The sequence below is a fragment of the Embiotoca jacksoni genome, unplaced genomic scaffold, assembly GCF_022577435.1.
Source record: "Embiotoca jacksoni isolate LCO1_2020_lvr unplaced genomic scaffold, fEmbJac1.0.p SCAF_1, whole genome shotgun sequence".
Lineage (NCBI taxonomy): Eukaryota > Metazoa > Chordata > Actinopteri > Embiotocidae > Embiotoca > Embiotoca jacksoni.
In genome coordinates, this window is record NW_027185229.1 from 3,114,882 (window position 1) to 3,137,832 (window position 22,951).

The window sequence follows — 22,951 nt, forward strand, 5'->3', positions numbered from 1 at the left end:
GCTTGCAAAAAAAGATTTTTGTTCATATTAAACTTAGAAGAGAAAAAAGGCAAAATGGAGTCAGTAGTGCAGTCAATTTAAATATTTTATTAATGAACCTCTTTGGCATGTTTTTTTTTTTTTTCTGATTGCTTTAAGAGACAGAAAGAGAAAAGTCACAATGATAGAAAAACATACAAGAAAGAACCAGGAAGTCACAGACGATCGTTACCGTCTAACTGGACAATAAGAGAGAAAACAAAAGGAAAACACTCCACCTCCCCGTCTACAGCACCGACTGATGTGATGGTGTGCAACATTATCGTCGCAGCACACAAATAGCAGCAACGGAGAATCAAGTTAACCAGAGTTTTTAAAAAAAATACTTGCTCACTAGTGGGGCGCTTAACGAACACAATTCATCCTTGTTTTATATATTCCAGCAAGATTTGGAGTCCAACGTGGATCCAGCTTGGTGTTTTTAGATGTTTGTTCTGATCTGTAACACCTACACGGATCCTAAAAGCAGGTATATTATTCTGCAAAGGGTCCAAACTGGATTTTTCACACAGACTCTTTGCTCATTAGGTCACATTTTTAACAGCCGTCCACTTCTTTAAGACATCTGACGCTTGAATAATCAGGATTTGCCTGTAAAATGACGGCATGAATTATTATTATGGCATGAATAAAGGGTGGCCGATAAAAAAAAAAAAAAAAAAAAAAAATCTATATTGGAGATAAAAGTTTAAAAAACAGTAATTACCTGCCTGTTGTTATGCTATTTTTATTAATAATTTAAAACCTGTTAAGACAAATGCACAGAGATGATAAAGCAGCGTCTTTATCTCTGACATTCTGTGAAATAAAGGAGAAAAAACATCCACAACAGGAGCATTGGCACAAACATCTTTGGAGAAAAGAAACTGTCTTTAAATTTGTGCTCGATTATGGTGGAAGAAAAGAAAAGAATTTGTGAAAAAAAGAAAAAGTATAAAACAAGGATTACATGTGGAGACACGTTGCTGCAAAGAATATTCAACGTGCAGCAAAATCACACAATGACCTTACTGCAGAAAAACCAGAATGAATTCAGATTTTCAACGGGAGCGACCTCACGGTGAGGACGCACCACACGGGTGCAGCAGCAGACAAGCAGTGAATCTCTGGATTAATTCCCGGCCAGCCAGACACCGACTGCATGTCGCTCCTCTGCTCTGTTTCTGCCTTTATACTGCTCCTATCTGATGAAAGACAAAAATATAATCTTACATTTTTTGGGGGGATTTTCAGATATACCTGAGAGCAGCAAGTAAAAGTTACAGTATGGCTTCATTTTCAACATTCAGATCTTCGATCAAATATTCAAATGTGGAAGAAATTTAGTGCTTTGCGGTATTTAGCCCTTAATTTCCTGTCCTGACAAGGTGTATAATCGAGAACGGCTCCTGACAGTTTTCCTTTTGAGACATTTGGTTGTAATTTCCGAAATACTTTATGATCCACATAAAATACATTTGATATCAGGCCTTCGTCAGCCGAGTTATTCTTGGTTTGTTTGTGCAGAACTGCCGAATATGAGCTCAAAGAAAACATACGTAGTTACAAATAGCTGCTGGAAAACACTTTCAAAGCAATATTAAGAGAGTAACATTAAGAATACTGTCACCTCAGTGATTGTTGGTCTTTTAGTGTCACATCTTTCAGATTTAACCCAAATACGTTGCTGTGATTAAAACCTGCCCATCGTCTACTCTCATGTCCAAATCACAGCAGATGAAACGCGACAGCTGCTCGTCACGACATTAAAACTTCTAACACTCATTTGGATTTTTGCTTTTTAAAACGGCTTACTCCACAAAGACAATTAAGGCCATTAAAATGGTTTGGATTTCATTTCAACAAATTGTTATTACCCTTAATTACCCAATTACTCCCAACGCAGGCAGTCTGACGTGTTTCCACAAAATATGCTGTAATTACTCGATGGAACGAGTCCACGAGGAACCGACACTCACGCAGAACCGCAGGAATAAAGCAGCTGCTGTTTCTTTGAAAGACTTTGTGAGGATTATTCCAGACTATCAGTTTCACCACTGAGTGTCAGTAACACACCGTCAGTAGGAAGCAGAGTGGCCTGTTTATTCACATGTTATTGCTGATAACAAACAGGGTCCATTTGTTATCCAGGCTCTGCTCTGTCTTCACTTTTACATTAGTTACTGTGGTGAGACTGTTTTTGGCAGTTTCATTAACTTTATACTGTTTGATTAAATTGTCAAAAATCCTAAAAAACTTCTGATTTGTTTAACAATTTCTCACAGTATAAAATTATTACTTTATAAAGCACTTTTTTTTAAGGCACAAATGTCATATCTAAACACATAATTTAGATCATTTTCGATCAAAATTTTTCCAGCATGTTAACCTCCCGTCAACTATAGTCAAATGTCAGCTGGAGCGACCTTTCAAGTAACATTTCGGAGATTTATTTTTCATCGTCCGATCTCCAAAACGCACCAGAGCTCCATCATTTGTCCGATTTCAGCGGCGATTTCCTTCAGCTCAGCCGCTGAGGGGGTGCAGGTCCACTCGGACCTTCTCCCCGGTGCTCATCATGCCGATAGTGGGGTAGAAGCCGCCTACAGGTAGAGCCACTTCCCTCCGGCCCACCACCTTCCTGTTCCTGGTGAAGAACACCTGCTCAAACAAACACAAGGCAGATCAGATGAACATCTGCACTGACGGAGGAAGAGTCTCTGGTTTTATATATTCCTACGAACGCAACAGCATCTCACCATGACCTTCCTCCCCTCTAAATCTTCTCCCTCCTCCTCCTCCTCCTCTTCCTCCTCCTCCTCCTCTTCATTATTTGCATACAAGTCATTCTGCACCACGCTGGGCTTAGGAACCACATCAAGGTCGAAGTCATCGACGTCTTCTGAAAGAACCCAGCCAAAGAAAAAAAAAAAAAAAAAAAAAAAAAAGGGAAGATAAAAAGCACATTTCGAGGCTGCATGTGTTGCGGCACTTAGAGAGAAAAAAAAAAAAACACAATAAAAATATGTTCACCTCCAGCATCGAGGTTGAAGTCACGTGGAAACATGATGCCGCAGCCGATGATGTCTCCTTCGAAGCAGCGCGGCCCGAACGGGTCTCCGACCCCGCTGCCGTGGAACAACTTCCCGTCATCTACGGAGAACAACGAGGAGGCCGATTCATGCTTTTCACTACACAGACGGTGTGTGATACAGCTGTAAAACATCTGCCAACATTTATAACATCCATCCGCTAATGATCCTGTTCAGAAAACTCACTGAGGCAGAGACACACATTCCCTCTCTCCCTCCGACAGGTGGTTCTGATCAGACACGACTCACCTGCGTGATAAGCTATGGACCCTCTGCTCCAACCTGGATGTCTGTTTTTGGGATAGTCCTGAAAACCAAAAGAGAAAATGTAGTTGTTGACACCAAACTATGGAGGATGATACAAACTACAGTCAAACAGTGTGTGTTTACATCTCAAAGTGGAACTCTTAAAAGTTACATAAACGTTTGGGTCGGCTCTTTTCAGAACATGTTTTGCGGGTCCGACAGAAAACGGTGTCATCGCACACCTAAAACACACACCTGCCTTTTGTACAGGGAGGATTTGGGACACGCCTAACACGGGCTTTACTGTAAAGCTTTTGGTGGGAGAGATATTTCTATAACTAGAGCACTGCAGTGATTTTTCAGCACAGCAATGGGAAGGAAACCAGGAGTTTGGAAGGAGAGAGCATGAGAAGACTGAAGGATGATCTCAGGATGAAAGAGTAGAAAACCGAGACTATGAGACATTTCCCCTGAAGCAACAGAAGAGAAAAGGAATGCGCCGGAAACAATCGCTCCTTTATCCAATATCACAATCATTGAGCAACGAGTAACTGTTCAGCATGCGTCTCCCTGAAAGAGACACATCTTTTGTTTTGATTATTGTAGCGAGAGGTGATGAATCAGCAGACTGATGCGTCTTGCAGGAGATGACGGGGGATGAAGAAAAAAAAAACAAAAAAAAAACTCAGGAATGACCGGCTGATGGATTTATAATGCTCCACGAAAAAACCGCAGACACGCTGAGAAAAACAATTCCTGGAAAACAATCAGCAAAAATGACTCCATTGTCCACGCCGCCTGACCCGGGGGGCCGGACGCACCCACACACAGCGGCTGGCGGCGCGGGAGTCCGTCGGGAGCGTCTGCAGCGATAATCCTTCACCTCCCAGCCGGAAAAGCAGCGGCGGGATACGGAGGAGCGACGCTCCATCAATTACTGTCCAACAAGTCAGAAGGATGTGCACCAACACGCCGGCGGAGAACAATATCTGATTCACACTTTATTTCACATTTGTAAAGATGCAAATAAGACTGCACCCTCGGCAAAGTGTTACGATGTGCACATCATGAGTTTATGACGGGTTCATTCGAGGCAGAAAGGCAGCTGGTTTCTTCTCTGATGTGTAAACACTCAGCGAGTCTTCTCACAGCTTTTTTCCAGAATATGGACCAGCACTCGCCGCCATTATTTATGACTGAATACCAGCTAACTGTGACAAATTAAAACAAATATGAAAGTGCTTTGCCTGAGGTGAATTCTGCATTCCTCTTTCTCATTTGAATCGCCTGTACAACGACTGATTATCCAGAAAGAGGAAGTAAAATACAGAAGAAAGAAACTGAAACAAACATCTTATCTCATAAGCAACTCTCCCACTCCTGACCACAGTGCTGCACGTTAAATTAGCATTTAAACGGAACAAGCTGCTTTCTACGGAAAACCAGATGTGGGGGTGAAATGAGACAATATTTATTCTGTTGTTAGCTTTTCCTCTTCGGGTCATCCATCACTTGGACTGGAAACAGTGAGAGCAGCGGGGGCCGATGATGAGGCGTCAGAGAAGTTTTCTTTACCGACAGATAACCGGCGAGCGCGTCGGGTAATTGACGTTGCGTGTCGGTGACATGTGGTCATTAGAGGCGGCGGTTCTCACCCTGCGTGCCAGCCCCAGGGCGATGTAACACTTCTCTCCCGCGTCGGTGATCTCCAGCTCGTAGTAGTGGAAGCGGGTGTTGAGGGGCCGACGGGCCTGAGCCAAGCCCACGTCCACGATGCTCTTCCCTTTCCCGACGTATTCCAGCAGCTGTGGGAGACACACATGCGGAGATACACATATACACGCACACGCACAACCATACATATACACACACACACACATGCACACGCACACGCACACGGGTCACATGTCCACCTGTGGGCTGCTGAGGTGTGTTGGATGAACTGGAAGAGGATTTTTTTCAAATGATCACAACGACTGCATTTATAAAAAACGAGTGAAAACATGTCGGACTTTGCAGCAGCGTGGATTAAACTTCAGGAAGGAATAAACAGGAGCTGATGACATGTTTTATTCACATGTTCCTCAATAGGAATGTTACATAAGATGAAAGAAAATCTGCTGCAATGCCATGAAATTAATAAGGAAGGATTTGATTTCTCATCCCTGCAGGAGACCGTTTGTACTTTCATTAGAGGTACAGCTCAGTATTGATCCCCTTTACAATAACGCATCAACTCTGTCATACGATGGTTTGGTTCCAGCAAAAGGTTCACGCTTCCTCTCGCGTCGACATCTCATCAGTCAAAGATTAATGTGATCAAATGTGGCGCTACATTTACATCTTAATCTTTGTTTTTGCAGCCGTGTCGTTGGTTTCAAATCATTTGGGTTACTTTTAATTGAATTTGTTTGATTCCTGGGACATTTGGTTTAATCATTCTAATCGAATCTAAACCCAGAGATGCACAATTAAACCGAAAAATTACGCTTTCAGCCATAAACTATTGAAACAAAACTTCAACGTCAAAGCAGATTGTGTTGAAGCGCTTTATCCCTGATGAGCCTCGAAGTCCCACAGAACAGCTTCGCTCCTCTTCTGTTATAATCCCGACTGCTTGCGTGCAGCATTATAACACTGAAACGTGTTATTGTTTGTTCATAATGCGGTGTTTGGCCCTGAACTCACACAGGACACGGCCAGGTTGGTGGAGATCGGTCAGCGTGCATGTCACTTATTTTATATCCCTATAAACCCTATTTTGCCTTTTAATGGACTTTCTAAGTGTTTATTAATATAAAATCATACTATTTGTTATTCTAGTGTCATTTATTACTGTCTCACCTCATGGCTGAGTTATTAACACATACAGTATACTGTTACATAATAGTGCTTATAAATGCTAAACAGGGGACTTTCATTAACGTGTTTTCTCATATGCCCCGTTTTCATAAACTCCTCTCTTATTTAATTACTTCAACAACTTTGAGAAAAGCCAACCGAGAAGTCTGGAGGCAGATTTGGTGTCTGTGGACATGGTTCTTTACAAACTCTGCTGATTTAGCACTGCACTACAATAACTTGACTTAAAAATGATCACAATTGCTGCAGGGGGACTACAGTACAGACGCTGCACTTTTTCTCTTTGGTTGCAGATTTTGGGTGTGTCACACTAGTAGAGCTTAGTATACCCTCGAGCTGCTCACCTCGACCACAGATGAGAAGCAGGGGAAGCTCACGTCTTCCTCATTCAACAGTACCAGATGTATCTTGTTCTCACCTTGTCATCTTCAGGCTTGACTGAACGTTGACTGAAGTGACTCACACACAGCTCACTTCGAGGACTCACCGTGCCGGTCACCTTAACGTCATGAAGGCGGCCCCAGTCCTCCTCATGACTGTCCACTATCATCTGCCCGTCATCCTCCTCCATCCCCCACTCAGCGTTCAGGTCCAGCAGCACCTCTTCCCCCAGAGAGTGCATCCCCACCGCGGGGTAGAGAGCGTCGGGGGAGGCCGGGACGTCCACACTGCCGACCTGAGCACGCACACGCACACGCGCACACACGCACACACGCACACACACACACACACACACACACACACACACACACACACAGATACAGGAAGGTTTAGAGGGATCTGTGAACTAAATAAAACAAGACGAACTTAAAACCCATTACATCTGAGGTGGGGTTCTTACTTCAGCACCATTCTTGGTAAAAAACACAGTTAACTGTCCGTCTTCGGGGTCCAGAGAGATTCCACAACCGATTCTGTCCCCTCTGCAGCATTTAGGACCGAACTGCTGTCCGACAGTGTTTCCATTATACAGCCTGCAGGAAGACGAGTCGGACGGGTTGGTGGGTTAATGCAACAGGTGGGATACCTTGTTCAGGTTCATAATGCGTTGAGTAACAGAAAATGAAGGTAAATTGGTACAAAACCAGCAGCCTATTTAATAAAAATAATAAAGAACTGTCCCATCGTTAATTATCAGTCTATTTGATGTGGTTTAGTTCTGCTGCATCTCCATGTCATGTATTTATGTAAAGAAAGTTGTTGTCACATACTTGCCATCATCAGCATGAAAAGCCACAGAGTTGGGGAGCCAGCCCGGCTGATGGTCCAGTTTGTAGAGCTGAGGCACCAAGCCGACAGCGATCATCCCCCTGACTCCGGTATCGATGATCGTCACCTGAAAAAGACCGCAGGCCCCGTTACCAGAAACACAGGAGACCAAATATCCTCCCAACGTCTTTGTGTTAATCGGAGAAGCATCTTTGCATCCTTTAAACAACATGACATGAAGAAGACGGCACAATCAGAACATGTTATTTCCTCCAAATAAGACGAGGAGTCATTTTATTCTTTCCTCTTGACATATCTTTAAAAGACACTGACAAAGGTCAACCATACTGATGACGTCAGCGTGTTCATATTTTCTTATTAGACCAAAACATAACAAAAATTTAATGGGAATGACATTCGCTTTGCAGGTTTTAGTCATAAACTAAAGACTTGAGAGTTAAAAAGATGATGATGATGATGATGATGATGACGGCGAAGGTGTCCTTGGAGCAGTAAAGTCTGAAGGATTTCTTCTCTGCAGGCCGTAAAAGTCCAAACAGCTGGTCAGACACGTAATTCAAAGTGTGTTCACTTTTGGTGAAAAGGTTTTTACAGATTTCATGCTGGCGAAAATCAGACAAGTTGAACACAAAAGTTTCAAAACACCAACTTCAGTCTCTGCAGATTTTTTTACACACTGCAACATTTTCTTTTTGGCTTTTCACTGCTTCTCTTTTTCAATTTCAACAACCAACTTGAAACCACGTAGCATGTTTTTATACGAGCTCACACGACGGTTCAAAGGGAAAACCCTTAAGTAAAATGCTGGCCTGCTCCATTGTTATCATAACTGAATGCTGACCATATGACATCATCCCTGGGGAGCCCTACATGGACGCGGTGCAATCGGAGCACTGCTGCCAAATCCAGGGCAGCGAGCGGAGGAAACTTTCAACTTCTTTCCCATGAAATCAGCGCCGCTCTCCAGAGACTCAGAAGTAACGCGGCTCGTTTTTTTTCTGGTGTAAAACCTAAAAAAATCTACAATCAGAGCTACAATCAGCGTCCATTCAACAGTCATTTATTGCCTCATATCTCCTTTCACGCAAGTGGTTTCCTTTCCTCCCTTCCTCCGTGACACCCACGACGTGAGTCACGAGCATGAAGCGCACAAAGGTTTGAAGGTCGAGCTGGTTAGTTTATGGTTTCACCGTGTTGACACGTCAGACTGGGCAGGATGTGTGTTCGTGAGGCAAGTTAGAGCACGGATTTATTCTGAAACCGCCACTTGCCTCGGATGTTTGTGCAGTGAAATATCTAAGGTTACAATGAACAGTGAAATAATTGTAATGAGCTTATTTCCAAGTGAAATTTAAACAACAAATGAGGTTGTGAAAATGGTCACTCTTGTGTTAAAAGAACAGAAAGAGAGAAAATCATCAGCTCTCACTTCAAAATAGCGGTTTCTCTTCGACAACGGCCGCGCTGCCACGAAACAGCCGACTTCATCTGAATTCCCGTGATACCTACAAAGAGAACAGAGAGAAATATAATCATCACGTCAGCCACATGCATTAAAAATCTGTTTCTTCTCCGTCTCACAGCGGCATCGATCGTCATGGTTACCTGAGGAGGTCTCCGTCTCTTAACATCCTTTTGAGTCGCTCGCGGTAACGCACAGCTCGCACCTCACGAATCTCTCGGATTCTTCTCCTCCAGTTCAGAAAGCGATAATGAAGGTTTATGTCGTCCATGTCCGAAAACCATCACAATCTAGGGAACACACACACACACACACACACACACACACACAAAACCAAACAGTTTTAATATTTTAAAATGACTTTGAAACATCATGATGACTGAGAAGAACGAACACGTCTAGTTACATCAGCTGTTTGGTCAACAACGGTTAGGTTGAGGAAGTAGATCCTAACAAACACTTCCTTGTGGGTTTTTTTCCATTCATGTTTAGTCCCACATTCCAACGACAAGCAAACACCTCGACTCAGTGTTTTGTTTTTCCCAGACTCTCTCTTCTGAATCTAAAAGCCAATACTTAAACATAATACCTTCCTGGTGCAAAGCTGCACATAAATGTTATTTAATAAGCACATTATATCCTCAAGTAGTCATTTTCGATTATAGGATGTCAGCAAATACAAAAAGCACCGTTCACAGCTTCCCAACACCCAATCTGATGTCTTAAAATTGCCCAAACAAAACTTCAATCCTAAAAATATTCAGTTTACAAAGTCAAACATTGAGTGTGCAAACTGAAAAATGCAGATACAAAAGATTATTTGTCTTTTCTCTTATCATTGATAAATGACTTGAATGAAAAGGTGAATCTATTGTCAATGTATGTGTGGATTGTTTTATCTGCCAATCTGTTGTGTTTTCTTTATTACTTACTTTATTAGTCCTCTTTATTTGTCAGTTAAAGTAAAGGTACTCAAAGTTAAGTTTTTAAACTCAGGTTTGTTTGTTTGTATTTACCTTCATCTTGCTGTGAGGACTTTTCAGTGGTGGATTTTAGCAGACACGTGTAGGTTTAAATCGTCTAGTTAGAAACAAAACCTGAAAATGTTGGTTGTTTCTTTTCAAAATAAACTCTGAAAAGAAATGACGGTCGAGTTTTTCCATACTTATGATTAAATACGACTCCCAAATACCAGGATCTGACTTATCATGCGTCGTAAATAAAGTAAAGAAGTAGGTGAGCTGTCAACTCATATTTTTAACTGCGCTGTTTGCGTGTTAACTCGTCCGATGCGGCAAATTACGAGCCTGCCTCAAACGCAGCATCGCATTTCCCAAACTACATGTTGGCCGGCTAACTGTTTTCAGCGGTACATTATCGCGCCGTGTGGCTGATTATACCACGGAAACACGAATTTATCACAGATTACACCTTCACTATTGACAGCCGCTCAGTCTTACATCGGTTCCTTACTGTTTTATAACTTGTAACGCCGAGTCCGTCGGGTTTTCCTCCAATTTTAAGGAGGTGAAGTCTGTGACTTTATGTCCAACCTGCGCAGCCGGAAGTCCCGCCTCCTCAGCCAATCAGATGTGAGGATGAAGGACGCCGTTAACCTGCGCAGTGCCAGGCTGAGTGTCTTTTACCTTCGGATTCATTATTACTGCTGCTAGTTTACATGAAAACATGGTTACACATTACATGAAAAAAAAAAAAAAAAAGCAGTTTGACCTTTCATGCTTTCAAACAAAAAGGTGCTGTTTTCTCTGTTTCACGACACAGTTACACTTGATGCAGTGTTGTGTTGCCTCTGGAAAGGCATTACTATGTGACCGGAAGTCCTGCTTTGAGAGCGCGCGCACACACACACACACACACACACACACACACACACACACACACACACACACACACACACACACAAATAAAGGATGTTCCCATTATAATTCTCTCCTGTGGGAAAAAGAAAAGAAAGATAATGTCACCACCTTACTGGAATACAGATGTTGATGTGTTTGGCCCTTTCATGGGGAATATGGATAACATCTTTTATCAGAGTGTAATTCTATTATATATTAACAGATATCTTATTATCCTTCAATGTGAGCTTCTTTCCAGACCGAAAGTGTTGTGTTCATATGGGAAGGTCATAAATGGAAAGTTTTATGACATTTTATGCTTGAAAAACGACTTCAATGATCACTTCAGCTTTACATATACATATAAAAAAGAAGTTTATTGATTAACAAAAACAGTTGGGAAGTTTTGCTTTCTGGTGAAAATTTAAAGGCCCCGAACAAATTAATGCAAAAAAAGAAAAAAAAAAAAAAAAAAAAAAAAAATCCAATGAATTCAGTATCCTAGCAACCCTGTATTATATTAAAGGCATACATTGTTTTTGCAAAATACATTACAGTTGACATTCATATTTGATTGATACTCTGGTCAGAGACTCCAAAGAACAGCTCGTTATCTTTTACCGGATATGTTATTCTCGTAGAGATCATTACTGTGTGTTTTCTCCATGTTGACTTTATCTGACAGGTGGTCACAGACTTCACTTTAATGATATACCGAGTGAGAAAGAACACCATCAGACTTTTGTGTTCCTGTCTTCTAATTTAATGGGTTTAACGTGACTCACACCGTGTGGAATTTTCAGGGTGGGACTTGGAGGCTGGTGGTTATTAATGTGTTAGTCATCCAGCCCTGAGTGGCGCTCCTTCAGCCTCTCAGCACTGAGCACGTCCTCCAAATCTCTGTAAACAACAAGGTGTTTGTTTGGCGGTTGCTATTTAAAGACAAGTCAGTGTCAAAAAACTAAAAAAGAAAGGAGTGGAAGTAACTAAATACTTTTCTTCCTGTAACTGTAACTTCATTGTGTTTTTAAGTTGGCTACTTGTGTTGTTTTATGAATCCATTAATTATTTATTAATCCTTATCTCTATTCAAGTCGCTTCTACGGCAAACTGACCGTAGCTTTAAAAAGAAAGCTTTTTTACTTTATTGGAAACATTTTTATTTTTGTACTTTTTTTTTTCAATTCAATTTAACTAGTGTTCTATTCATTTATGTCATTACAGGTTTTATTAATTAATCAGCTCAAGCAGCAGAAAATGGAAGAAATGAATTTGTTGTACTTGAATGTACTTCATTGAATTCATTATCATGCCCGTTACTCTTCTCTTGATCTTATTATTTTAGTATTTATTCAAAGAAGAAAGTTGTGGCTGTTGTGACGTCCATTTTTCTTGATAAACAGCAATCATTTGAAAACAATAGCAGTGTTTTTCTTCTCTTCTCTGGAACACGATTGGTTGGTCACATGAAAGCATCTCTTCCGTAAAGAAATGACCCTCTTTTGTGGGAAAAAAAAGGCAGCGTTACAAACACACGGCGACCGCCAGTGATTTATGTCAAAGTAGGAAACATTACCATCCAGCAGGATGACAGACAACAAATGGTATGAGCATGCGTGAGTGTGTGTCAGGCTCAAGTCAAACGGGGTGTGCTCAGCTGGGTGGAAATGAGAGGGAAAGCTAACATTCTCCATCACGTACCCTCCCATACCTTTTCCTCTCCGCTTCTCTTTAAAAGCGGCTGCCAGTCGTGTCTGTCAGCTTCATTATCACTGAGTCTTGGCTGGAGAGGAATTACACAAACACCTTCTGACAGAGTGAGAGACTGCAGTCTGAGGAACAATAACTTTAAACGTGCAAAAGTGGCAATAGAGTTAGAAGAGGAAATCTTCATAGCAAACAAAACCGACTGGACTGGACCCTTTTTATTAGAGGACAACTTTCAGAGTAAGATGTTCCTGTGTTCAAACATCGTGGTGCTGCTCCTCCTGCAGATGGCCCTGTCCAGCCCGCTGACCACCCCGTCCAGAGGATGTCCCACCTGCAGAGGGAAACCCACACAGAGTCAGCCGACCGCAGATTTAAACACCACCTCTCTGGCTGCCGGAGAGCCGTGTGGCGTCTACACTGCGAGCTGCGCCCTCGGGCTGCGCTGCGCCCCTCTGCAGGACGAGCCGAGGCCCCTGAGAGCCCTGCTGGAGGGCAGAGGCGTCTGCAGCAACGCCAGCAGCGCCGGCCCGACGCAGCAGGTCCACACTGTAGGTAAGGTTCTCCCAGAATGAAGGAATAACTGGGTCCTCACCTCAGAAGGTAGAGGGTCATTTTCATCCCCTAAAATTGAACATTTGCTTATTTATTTGTCCATTTTGGACAGAGTTTCAGCTCAATATGTTGCATTTAATAAAAAATAAAATAAACATTCAATCACTGTCATTCTAATATGATGATAATGTTGTAAAGGAAAAGGAAATCTGAACAGAGAAACATATTTTTACACAGTTTATTTTTGTTTTCTTCTACAAATATGGGTTACTTTCCTCTCTATCTATCTATCTATCTATCTATCTATCTATCTATCTATCTATCTATCTATCTATCTATCTATCTATCTATCTATCTATCTATCTATCTATCTATCTATCTATCTATCTATCTATCTATCTATCTATCTATCTATCTATCTATCTATCTATCTATCTATCTATCTATCCATCTATCTATCTATCTATCTATCTATCTATCTATCTATCTATCTATCCATCTATCTATCTATCTATCTATCTATCTATCTATCTATCTATCTATCTATCTATCTATCTATCTATCTATCTATCTATCTATCTATCTATCTATCTATCTATCTATCTATCTATCTATCTATCTATCTATCAGTGCTTTTAGTTGAAACCATATTAATAAATAACCCTGAAAATGTAAATTTGTGGAGTTTATAACAATAATTTTACTCCTGCAGTAAAATGACATTAATGTTGATTGATTTAAACACAGATTTTTGTCTTTATCTGATCAGATCCAGCTCCGACTGTGGATCCAGAAGAGGTAAAAATCCTCCTCATGGACATCAGTGAAAGATAAATAAATCAGAGCTGCATCAAGTGAACTACATGAACTCTGTGTCTTCTCACAGGCTCCGTGTCGGAAACTGCTGACCAACCTTATCAAAGGTCTGGATGCCCATTTATTCAAGTCAAATCACGACATCTACATGCCCAACTGTGACAAGCACGGCTTCTTCAGGAAGAAGCAGGTGAGTCTGCAGACGAGATGATTTACGGGAAACTGTTTAAATCATAAGGAGGAGACGCTCACGTAGAGATCTTCACTCTCTGTTTGTGTCGTCTTTGTGCAGTGTTGGTCGTCTCGAGGTCAACAGCGCGGAAAGTGTTGGTGCGTGGACAAGAGCGGCATGCTGGTCTCTGCTTACACCAGACGGAGAGGCAGTCCGAGCTGTTAAAACATGCACGGAGGAGGCTGGAGCTTCTTCACCAGCGTGAGATGACGATGACGATGACGATGAAGATGAAGATGAAGGAATACCGAACAGAGACTGAAGTCAGTGTCGTTCTCCATCAGCTGGAAGCAGCTGTTTCTCAGTCAGGAGTGGAAGCTTTGTCTCGCTGCGCCCCCTACTGAACACAATAAAACTCCTCCATTGACATCCACGTATTAAATCAATATGATATAATGTTACATGTCAATTAAAAACATATTTAAAACAGAGCCTTAGTTTGGGTTGCAACACCATCAATTTCTGAACCATTCAGAAACATGGTCTCTCTTTATTTTTGTTTATTTCTTTTTGTATATTTTTAATGTATCATATTTATATATTTTCTGTATTTTTTGGACGTATAAACCACTGTAACTTACTTTAATTGCTGGACACAATCTCTACATGTAATCCTATTTATATCACTTTAATTATGATTTACTATTTATGTTATTATTGATCGTACCATTTGTGATTACACGAGATGTCTTTTTAGGCATTTTAAGAACCTATCTTTTTCTACTATTTTAAGACTTGGGGGCATTATTATTATTATTATTATTATTTTAAATACTGATGGACAGTATTACAAAAATGTCCTTGAGAAACTTTTTTTTGGTGGATTGTATGTTATAATAAAAACAGAAACTGAATTTTTTTTTTTAATTTCATTTTTGGAGAATAAAAATAATGTGGCTGAGGATAAAAGTCCATCCAGCCTTATTTAAGAAGAAAATATGTGACAGAAAGCAGGCTAGAGTTATTTTAAAAATGAATAAGTTCCACAGCTGCAGGATTACATGAAAGTTATAAAGTCTTACCTTTGTAGTCTGGTGCTTCCTGTAACTATAACTCACTAATAGAAACACCGCTCAATAAATACAGACGACTTTTATTTTCTACCGTGTTGAATTATTTAAATATTTTCTCTGCCTCATTTAGAATATAATATTATATATATATATATATATATATATATATATATATATATATATATTAGAAACACCCTACAATAAACTAAGGGTCATGTATGGGCAGAAATATGTCACTGCAAACTGAATTTGAACTCTTTGTATACTTCATCCACTAATTAGTTAAAAAAATATGAATCAGGTTATACCACTCATTATGTATGAAGTAGTTCACCTTCAGATCTTTCATAAAATATGACTGAAAAGGGCCATTCTGCAAAATACAAACTTTTACTGTTGTTACTTTAAGTATAATTTCTCGCTGAAACTTTTGTACTTTTACGTAAATAACATTTGAAATGCCTTTAATAGAATATATTTGTGCTACTTTGGTTCTGCATCTGAATGTTTCTTCCTTTACTGGATCAGTGTTTCAGAAATCACATTTCAATTGCCAACAAAACATTTTTAGATTATGAGCTTTAATTTTATTGTGTAAACTGCGTCTTAACATTTGGAGGAATTCAGTGAGATTTCAACATCTTAAATGTTCAAGGTTTGTTTCATAATAAGTAGAAAAAAAAATTGTTGTTGCAATTGAAAACTTGTAAAATGCATGAAATAACATGACAAATAAAAACTCAGCCACAAATGCATGAGATGAATGGAGATTATTTGCCTAATCAGACCGACTGTAATCCTGACTGTTGCTGCTGCGAGGCCTCAGCACCTGACTCATTGTTCAGGGACTGAACAGACACACAACGACCAAAAAGTGGCAGGACCAGTCACCGTTGGCTCCCGGCTCTGACAGGCTGCCTGCTGCAGAGACTCCACACACAGGACTACTTTACATAGACTGGGCACAAACAGCCGGCTCACAGACAGAGACACGGACACCTGGAGGAGAGCGATGTCTTCTCCCAGCGCCACCTCCAACCCTCTGAGCACTCTGGCGCCCAAGAGGAAGACCAAGAAGAAGCACTTTGTGCAGCAGAAGGTGGAGGTTTTCCGAGCCAGTGACCCGGTGCTGAGCGTGCTGATGTGGGGAGTCAATCACTCGGTAGATATGTGGGCTGTTTAATGTGTATTAAATATCATCCGGGGAGGGTGAAACGTTCATTAACTATTTACCCATTGATCATGCGCAGATTAATGACCTGGGCCAGGTGCCTGTACCTGTCATGCTGCTGCCGGACGACTTCAAAGCCAGCACCAAGATCAAAGTCAACAACCACCTCTTCAACAAGTACCCCGCTCCGCTCCGCAGCCTTCATCCTGCTTCCTGTGAACTGCACTGATTTCTGCGGCTCTTATGATTTATATTTGCCTGCTTGTGCTTATCAGAAATTACAGACCCTTTTAGAGAACAATGCTTTTCTTCCCAGAGAATACCTCGAGCACTTAACAGCTACATCATCACTGCTAACAATGGAGTGTCTGCAGTAGAAAGCTGGACAGAATGATGCTGCATGTTTTCAGCTCAGTGAGACGATTACGAGAAAAATTAGGAAGAATTAGGAAAAAAACAAGGAATAGAGTTAACAGATTTTTCTGAAAATGTATTTGGGCTGCTAGAAGAAGAGTGTATGTTACAACATAATGATTATTCATGAAAGCTGTGCTGTAAACAACGTCTGCCGTGAGGTTCAGTTTCTATACGGATTGAGTCTAGAAAAACTGAGTGGCTTTCAATAATCCTTTAATCCATTCAGGAATCCAGGTCGTGTAAAGACTTATAAACAGAGGTGGGAAGAACAAAAAAAAAAAAAAAAAAAAAATTATTTCCCAAGTTGAAGTGCTTTGGTAAGATTTTACTGAAGCGGAAACTATTAAACAGCACGATGCAGTCAAATAATATGAATATTTAAACGCCAGCCTGTCAGATGCTGAAGAAATTTATTGAATAAAACGTCTTCGTTTTTTCAGGGAGAATCTTCCAGGACAGTTCAAGTTCAAAGACTACTGTCCGCAGGTGTTCAGAAACCTGCGAGAGCGCTTCGGCATCGAGGACCAAGACTTCCAGGTACGAACAGACTAATATTTTACAACAAGAGAAAAACACAGAACACTTTTAAGTTCTCAGTGTTTTGCTCCCAAAGAAACCAGATTCCTTTTTGTCTGCATTGATTTGCTCCCGTCTACATTTGCATGTCTTTGTGTTATATTTGCATGTATCAGGTGGCACACAGAGTCGTCTCCCAGCATGCACCCTGAGTGCACATTTGCTTGGCACACAATCACGGCAGGCATCTTGTACGAGCATTTTAAAAGCAGCTGCCGATTAAAGTCATGTTACAGTGAGAATAACGCAAAGAGTTGTGTTAAAAGAAAGTCTGAGTTCAGCTTGTCGGGGCCACGAATACGTCTTTTCTTTCCTGAAGTTCCTGTTTGTTGCAGACGCTTGCATTCGTGCAGTAAAAGTGTTTCAGTGGATATATTTAAAAACATGTCCTCTCACCCACCATCAGGTGTCTCTGGCCCGCAGCTCTCCTCTCAAAGACGAGGAGGGGAACCACGAGGGGCTGCTGCTCACGTCGTACGACCGCACGCTGGTTGTGAAAGAGATTTCCAGCGAGGAGGTCGAGGAGATGCACAACATCCTGTCTGAGTACCACCAGGTAGGCCCGAACCGCGGGGGGTCGTTCACCTCTTCTCCGACGGCAGCCGTAGCCGGTCCCGTTCTTGTGAACACGATATCCCAAAAATACCTCGAGGGAATTTCTTCAAACTTGGCAAAAACATTCACTTGATACAAAAGATGATGAATATCTCCAGAGCGCTTTTGAGGACATTTCTTTAAACTTGGCAGAAAACATTCACTCGGTACCAACGATGAACTGATAAGATTTTGTCGGTCAGAGGTCAGAGGTCAAGGTCACTGTCCTCTTCACATTGGCCTCCGCTTGTAAACGTGATATCTCAGGAACGTCGGGAGGGAATTTCTTCAAATTTATCACAAATGTTCAGTTTAACTCAAAGATCAACTGATAAGATTTTTGGTGGTTAAAGGTCAAAGGTCACTATGAGTTCACATCCGTTCCCCAATAATGAACGTGATATCTCAGGAATGCCTTGAAGAAATCTCCACACATGTGGCACCAACATGCGTGCACATGAACTGCATATAAACTACAACCTGAGTGGTGTTTCTAGTTCTTAGTTTGTCTTATGTTGTGTATGCTGGGAGAAAAATGGGCCCCTTTTTTAAAATAATCCTGGTTGCCATGGTAAAATGTTTTACATCAAAGCTGAGAGATGAGTGTTAGAATATCAAACAGAGGTCTTCCTCCGGAGGTAATGGAGCACGAACAGGGACCCGGTTTTTACATTTACACTGGAGTTTATAAAAATAGGATACCTATTGTCATGAAAAAATACTGTCATGGCTGTTTAGTTTTTTTAAAGAACAAACAAAAAGTTGTGCTGTCTAAGAACAATAAATTAAACAGAGAATTATCAGAAAACAAGATAATTCCGTTTCTATTCTTTTGTGTATTTTAGGAGAAGCACAGATGTGAATATTAACATGAAAGAACAAACCTGAAGCCGAAGCAGCTAAATGGAGCTCATTTATTTTATTGTGACATGTCAAAATGTTTTCTGTGGAAAAAAACAAGAATATTTAAGGACAAATCCTACCTTAGTTTTAGGACTTTTGAACGACGTGCTGCGGCGTCGATGTTTTCTTCATCGTATCTTCACGGATGCTCTCTTGCAGCACATTGTCACCTGCCACGGCAGCACGCTGCTCCCTCAGTTCCTGGCCATGTACAGAGTCACTGTGGAGAGCGAGGACACCTACCTGTTGGTCATGAGGAACATGTTCAGCCACAGACTGCATGTCCACAGGAAGTATGACCTCAAGGTAATTCCTGCAGGAGTCGTGTGCATTACATTTTTCTCACGAATTGAATTTCTTCAGTCTTGATAAGAAGCAAACAGGACTTCTTTTAATGAAGAGAGGGCATGCTAGAACATTTTAAAGTCTCTCATTTAAACTTGAAAGACTCCACAGTTTAATCACATCACATAATTCTCCACACAAAAGGATTAAATATCCATGAATCAAAGTAACGTCGAACCCAAAACCGGCTTAAAAGTGCAGCACGCTGTTAAATTCATGGCCCTTCATGCATCATGAATGAAGACATTGACTTCCAGAGGTTTGTGATTGATAAAGAAATGACCCGAGATAATAGTTTTGAATCAAAGTATGATTTTTGCAGTGAGTTGGTTCAACAGAAACACACCGATGACTGTCTTTTCTTTCCTTTAGGGCTCCCTGCTGTCTCGGGAAGCGAGTTTTAAAGAGAAGGTGAGGTCAGGTAAAGGTAAACGTTGTATGACAGGCTTTAGTTACACGCTTCTCTCTGCAGTCGTACAGCTGTATTTATTTCTGGGATTATAGTGAAGGGCTGCAGTCTCATGTGTTTCCTGTAAGAATAAAGCATGAGTGCTGTGATGAATTTAAGAGACAGTCTGCTAATATGCTAGAATTTAATTTGTTATATAATTTGAGTCACTGAAAAGATAAATTGGCTCCAAGGGTAGCTGAGTGTTCTTGTAGTTTTTAATGAAATAATAACCTGATCAGACATTTTATAAGAACAGGTTTGGCTCATCTACTGTAGCCTATATATGGCCTGACTTACAAAAATAAAAAAGTTATGCAATACCCTCAGAAAGGCAAAATAACTTTGATCAAAATCAAAGGATTCATTTATTAATCAGAGTGCTCACAAAAATCACTTAATTTCAGCATGCAGAGGTGTCGAGAAACAGCTGTTGTTGTGACCTTGTACCTATTTAAAAATTGTAGTCATTCAACAAGCGGAAATCAACAGCAGCTTATGTCGAACGTAATGTCACATCATCCTGCGTGTCCAAGCACAGGCACATTTTATATACTTGAATATTAAAATGAGTAATAGGGGAAAAAACCTCCGACAGAAGGAAGAAAAACTCCCTTAAACAGGAAGAAAACCTCTGACAGTGGGAAGGAAAAACTTTCTTCATTTTCTTGAATTGTTCCATTAATAAAAAAAAAAAAGGTGACAGTCCAGAAGAGTCTTCAGCATTACGTGGAGGAGTTACAGTAAAATCACACTGACTATAAATGAAATGCGGGAAAAAAAAAAAAGTTTAACGAGGATATTTTAAGGAGCTTGAGTCAGTGTCAGTGTTCAAGGTCTCGGTTTGAAAGGATCTCTGAGTGTGTGTCTAACTTCAAAGAGGGGAATTATTTTTCCTATCTACACTATAACTGTTATTGTTTGTGAATTGTGACAAATATGGTTTCAAAATTTAGATCTTCAGAAATGTCTTGGCAGCAGAATATCTTAGCAACAGGCTGTGAGTAACATCAGAGGCCGTCTGTTTGCCCGGAAGCGACGCTGACCTAGATAAAAAAGACGGAGTGGAGTGGATGGAGTCTAAATTTTCTGCAGAGCTGAGGGAACTTTTCATATTCCCGTCAACGTTCAAGGCAATATTGTTTGACTTTCATGTCACTGAAAATCAAATGGCAAATAGGAAAATTTTAATCCCAAAAGAAATTCAAATGAATAATGTAAATTTGTTTATGCTGAATGTGATTGAGTTGATCTCCAGTCTTTATTTTCAGGTCAAAGAGTTGCCCACTTATAAAGACGTTGACTTCAGGAATAACATGCAGAAAGTCTACGTGAGTGATGAGGAGAAGGAGAAGATCATGGACAAGCTGAACAGAGACATCGAGGTGAGGAAGAGTTGTGTGTGTAGTTGTTGTGTTCATGGCTTTAGTATGTAAGTGTGTGTCTCTCTGCAGTTCCTGGTGTGTATGAGGATCATGGACTACAGCCTGCTGCTGGGCATCCACGACGTGGGGCGAGCCGAGAGGGACGAGGAGGTGGAGATGGAGTCGTCCTATGAGGGGGAAGATGAGGACGAGAACGGCCTGGCCTCCACCTCATCTGAAGGCATCGCTGGCTACATGAACTCCTTCAAACCGATGGGCCCCGGGGAGTTCGACCCCTACGTGGACGTGTACGCTATTCAGAGCGCAGTAGGTGAGTCCGGACAGCTGCTGCTGATTTGAAGTAGGTTACAGAGTCTCTGTGCTGCAGCAGCCAGGATCACACCCGCAGATCGATACCACCCATTAAATGCTGTGACTCACTCCCTGGTAGGTGCACCCCAGAGGGAGGTGTATTTCATGGGTCTGATTGACATGCTGACGCAGTACGACACCAAGAGGAAAGCTGCTCACGCTGCCAAGGCTGTCAAACACGGGGTGAGAGATCAGTGTTTCCTGAAAGGGATTGAAGCATGATTTACATCCCCGTCCTGCAAAGACTGAAGCGTTGGTTGCCTTTTCTTTTTTTTTCTTCCATTGGCGTGTTTTTAATCAGCTGCGTTTCTGTGTGTTTGCAGGCAGGAGCTGAAATCTCAACAGTTCATCCGGAGCAGTACGCCAAACGTTTCAGAGAGTTCATCACCAAGATCCTCGCATAGTTCAAGAACGTGCAGGAGTTCAACTGTGCGATTACTTACGCAATTAACAAAAACCAACAGCAAGAAGACTGGAAATGTCCCCTTCAATAATCCATGTGGTTTCTATCCTCCATGTTGTTCTGCACTGCAAGACACTAGTACATTAGTTTTGAGTGAAGAACTTGCACACTGGATGAAATGTCTGCTCTGCACCTCCTTCTTTCTTTTGCTTTCATTTTTGCTTTGATTGAGTGGCAGACGGAGACATGATTTGTGAAAGAAATAAAATAAACAGATGCAAGTAAACATCTCTGACATCTCTGTGTTCTTTTTAGTGGTCATAGGGAGGCGGAGTCGTTAAGAAAAGCGTCACATTTATTCTAAATACATCCGGCGGGCCTTCTGTGATGTCACGTGTTACTGCGTGAAATAAAAGACTCGTGTGCTGTGTTTTAAATGTCGTACTTGTGTACTAACACTCATTATTCAGAGTGCATCAATGCGTTCACGCTGTCAACTACAGAAACATGCAGTGTACTAGAAGTACCAGGATGATGCACTCAAAAAAATCCACAAAAAAGAAAGCACAAAACGCTCGACACGTTCCACCCTAAACTGTCGCCATCTTGGCTCCGTAGAGGAAGGGGCGGGGTAAACAAGTTTTATTAGAGACAGTTTTGACACTGGAAACAGTTTTACCTGTATATTCAGTGTATAGTTAACAAAAATACTGCCTCAGATTTAAGAACAAAAACGTTCCTTTTGTCTGTTGTTTTAAAGACACATCTGTAGACAGGCAGCTTTCTCCTCAGCTCACCTCAGTTTTTATTTTGCTCCACTTTAGTGGTTCAAAGTTGCATCACCTGAAAGGCGCCACTGCAAACTAATTGTTAAACTACAACTTGATCAAAGAGCTTTCATGTCAAACGTTATAATGTGGATGTGGGAGTCATATTAACTATTTATCCCCCTCAGATGGGTGTAACTCTAAACAGGCCAGTGGGAGCAAACGGAGGGATTTATATGGATCTGACCGTAAATGTCTTCCTTTAAAATGAATCCTCCGAGGCGAAGCAGTAATTTTTGTCTTTATTTAGTCCTCTTTTCTCGTCCCAGTCCTGCTGGCACACATTCCTGAACCTCCTTCTGTGATTGTCAGGAGGATTTCACGTTGGACGGACAGCTCGAGTGGACAAACAGAAGCAGAGGACGAAGACAAATAAGCTCGTGAGAGTAAATTCAACATGATTTTCACTAATTTATCTGAAACCACATAAATACAGTGA

General features: G+C 41.1%; 3 protein-coding genes across 4 annotated transcripts; 2 read left to right on the forward strand and 1 right to left on the reverse strand.

Annotated features, from left to right (window-relative positions):
- Nucleotides 1-67: 67 nt before the first annotated feature.
- LOC138202107 (SPRY domain-containing protein 3-like) lies at nt 68-10,467 on the reverse strand. 2 transcript variants are annotated; one of them, XM_069155860.1, is made up of 12 exons: nt 10,384-10,467; nt 9,054-9,200; nt 8,878-8,953; nt 7,430-7,554; nt 7,060-7,192; nt 6,706-6,894; nt 5,012-5,161; nt 3,360-3,417; nt 3,052-3,171; nt 2,778-2,920; nt 2,500-2,679; nt 68-1,223 (listed from the first exon to the last, which is right to left on the reverse strand). In XM_069155860.1, exons 2-11 carry the CDS (start codon nt 9,179-9,181, stop codon nt 2,545-2,547), a joined length of 1,257 nt encoding a protein of 418 aa, XP_069011961.1. In that variant the 5' UTR covers nt 9,182-9,200; nt 10,384-10,467; the 3' UTR covers nt 68-1,223; nt 2,500-2,544. The 2 variants fall into 2 exon arrangements, with proteins under 2 accessions (XP_069011961.1, XP_069011951.1); XM_069155850.1 differs by having other exon boundaries at nt 68-2,679.
- A 2,144-nt stretch (nt 10,468-12,611) lies between these two features.
- On the forward strand, nt 12,612-14,740 carry LOC138199245 (insulin-like growth factor-binding protein 6). The gene is made up of 4 exons (XM_069151183.1): nt 12,612-13,031; nt 13,801-13,829; nt 13,918-14,037; nt 14,140-14,740. The coding sequence occupies exons 1-4, from the start codon at nt 12,722-12,724 to the stop codon at nt 14,242-14,244; spliced, it is 564 nt and encodes a 187-aa protein (XP_069007284.1). The 5' UTR covers nt 12,612-12,721; the 3' UTR covers nt 14,245-14,740.
- Nucleotides 14,741-16,104: 1,364 nt separating this feature from the next.
- Nucleotides 16,105-21,939, forward strand: LOC138199255 (phosphatidylinositol 5-phosphate 4-kinase type-2 gamma-like). Its single transcript, XM_069151194.1, has 10 exons — nt 16,105-16,254; nt 16,343-16,440; nt 17,121-17,217; nt 17,663-17,812; nt 18,913-19,059; nt 19,471-19,509; nt 20,818-20,931; nt 21,001-21,241; nt 21,362-21,465; nt 21,606-21,939. The coding sequence occupies exons 1-10, from the start codon at nt 16,105-16,107 to the stop codon at nt 21,684-21,686; spliced, it is 1,221 nt and encodes a 406-aa protein (XP_069007295.1). The 3' UTR covers nt 21,687-21,939.
- Nucleotides 21,940-22,951: the final 1,012 nt, after the last annotated feature.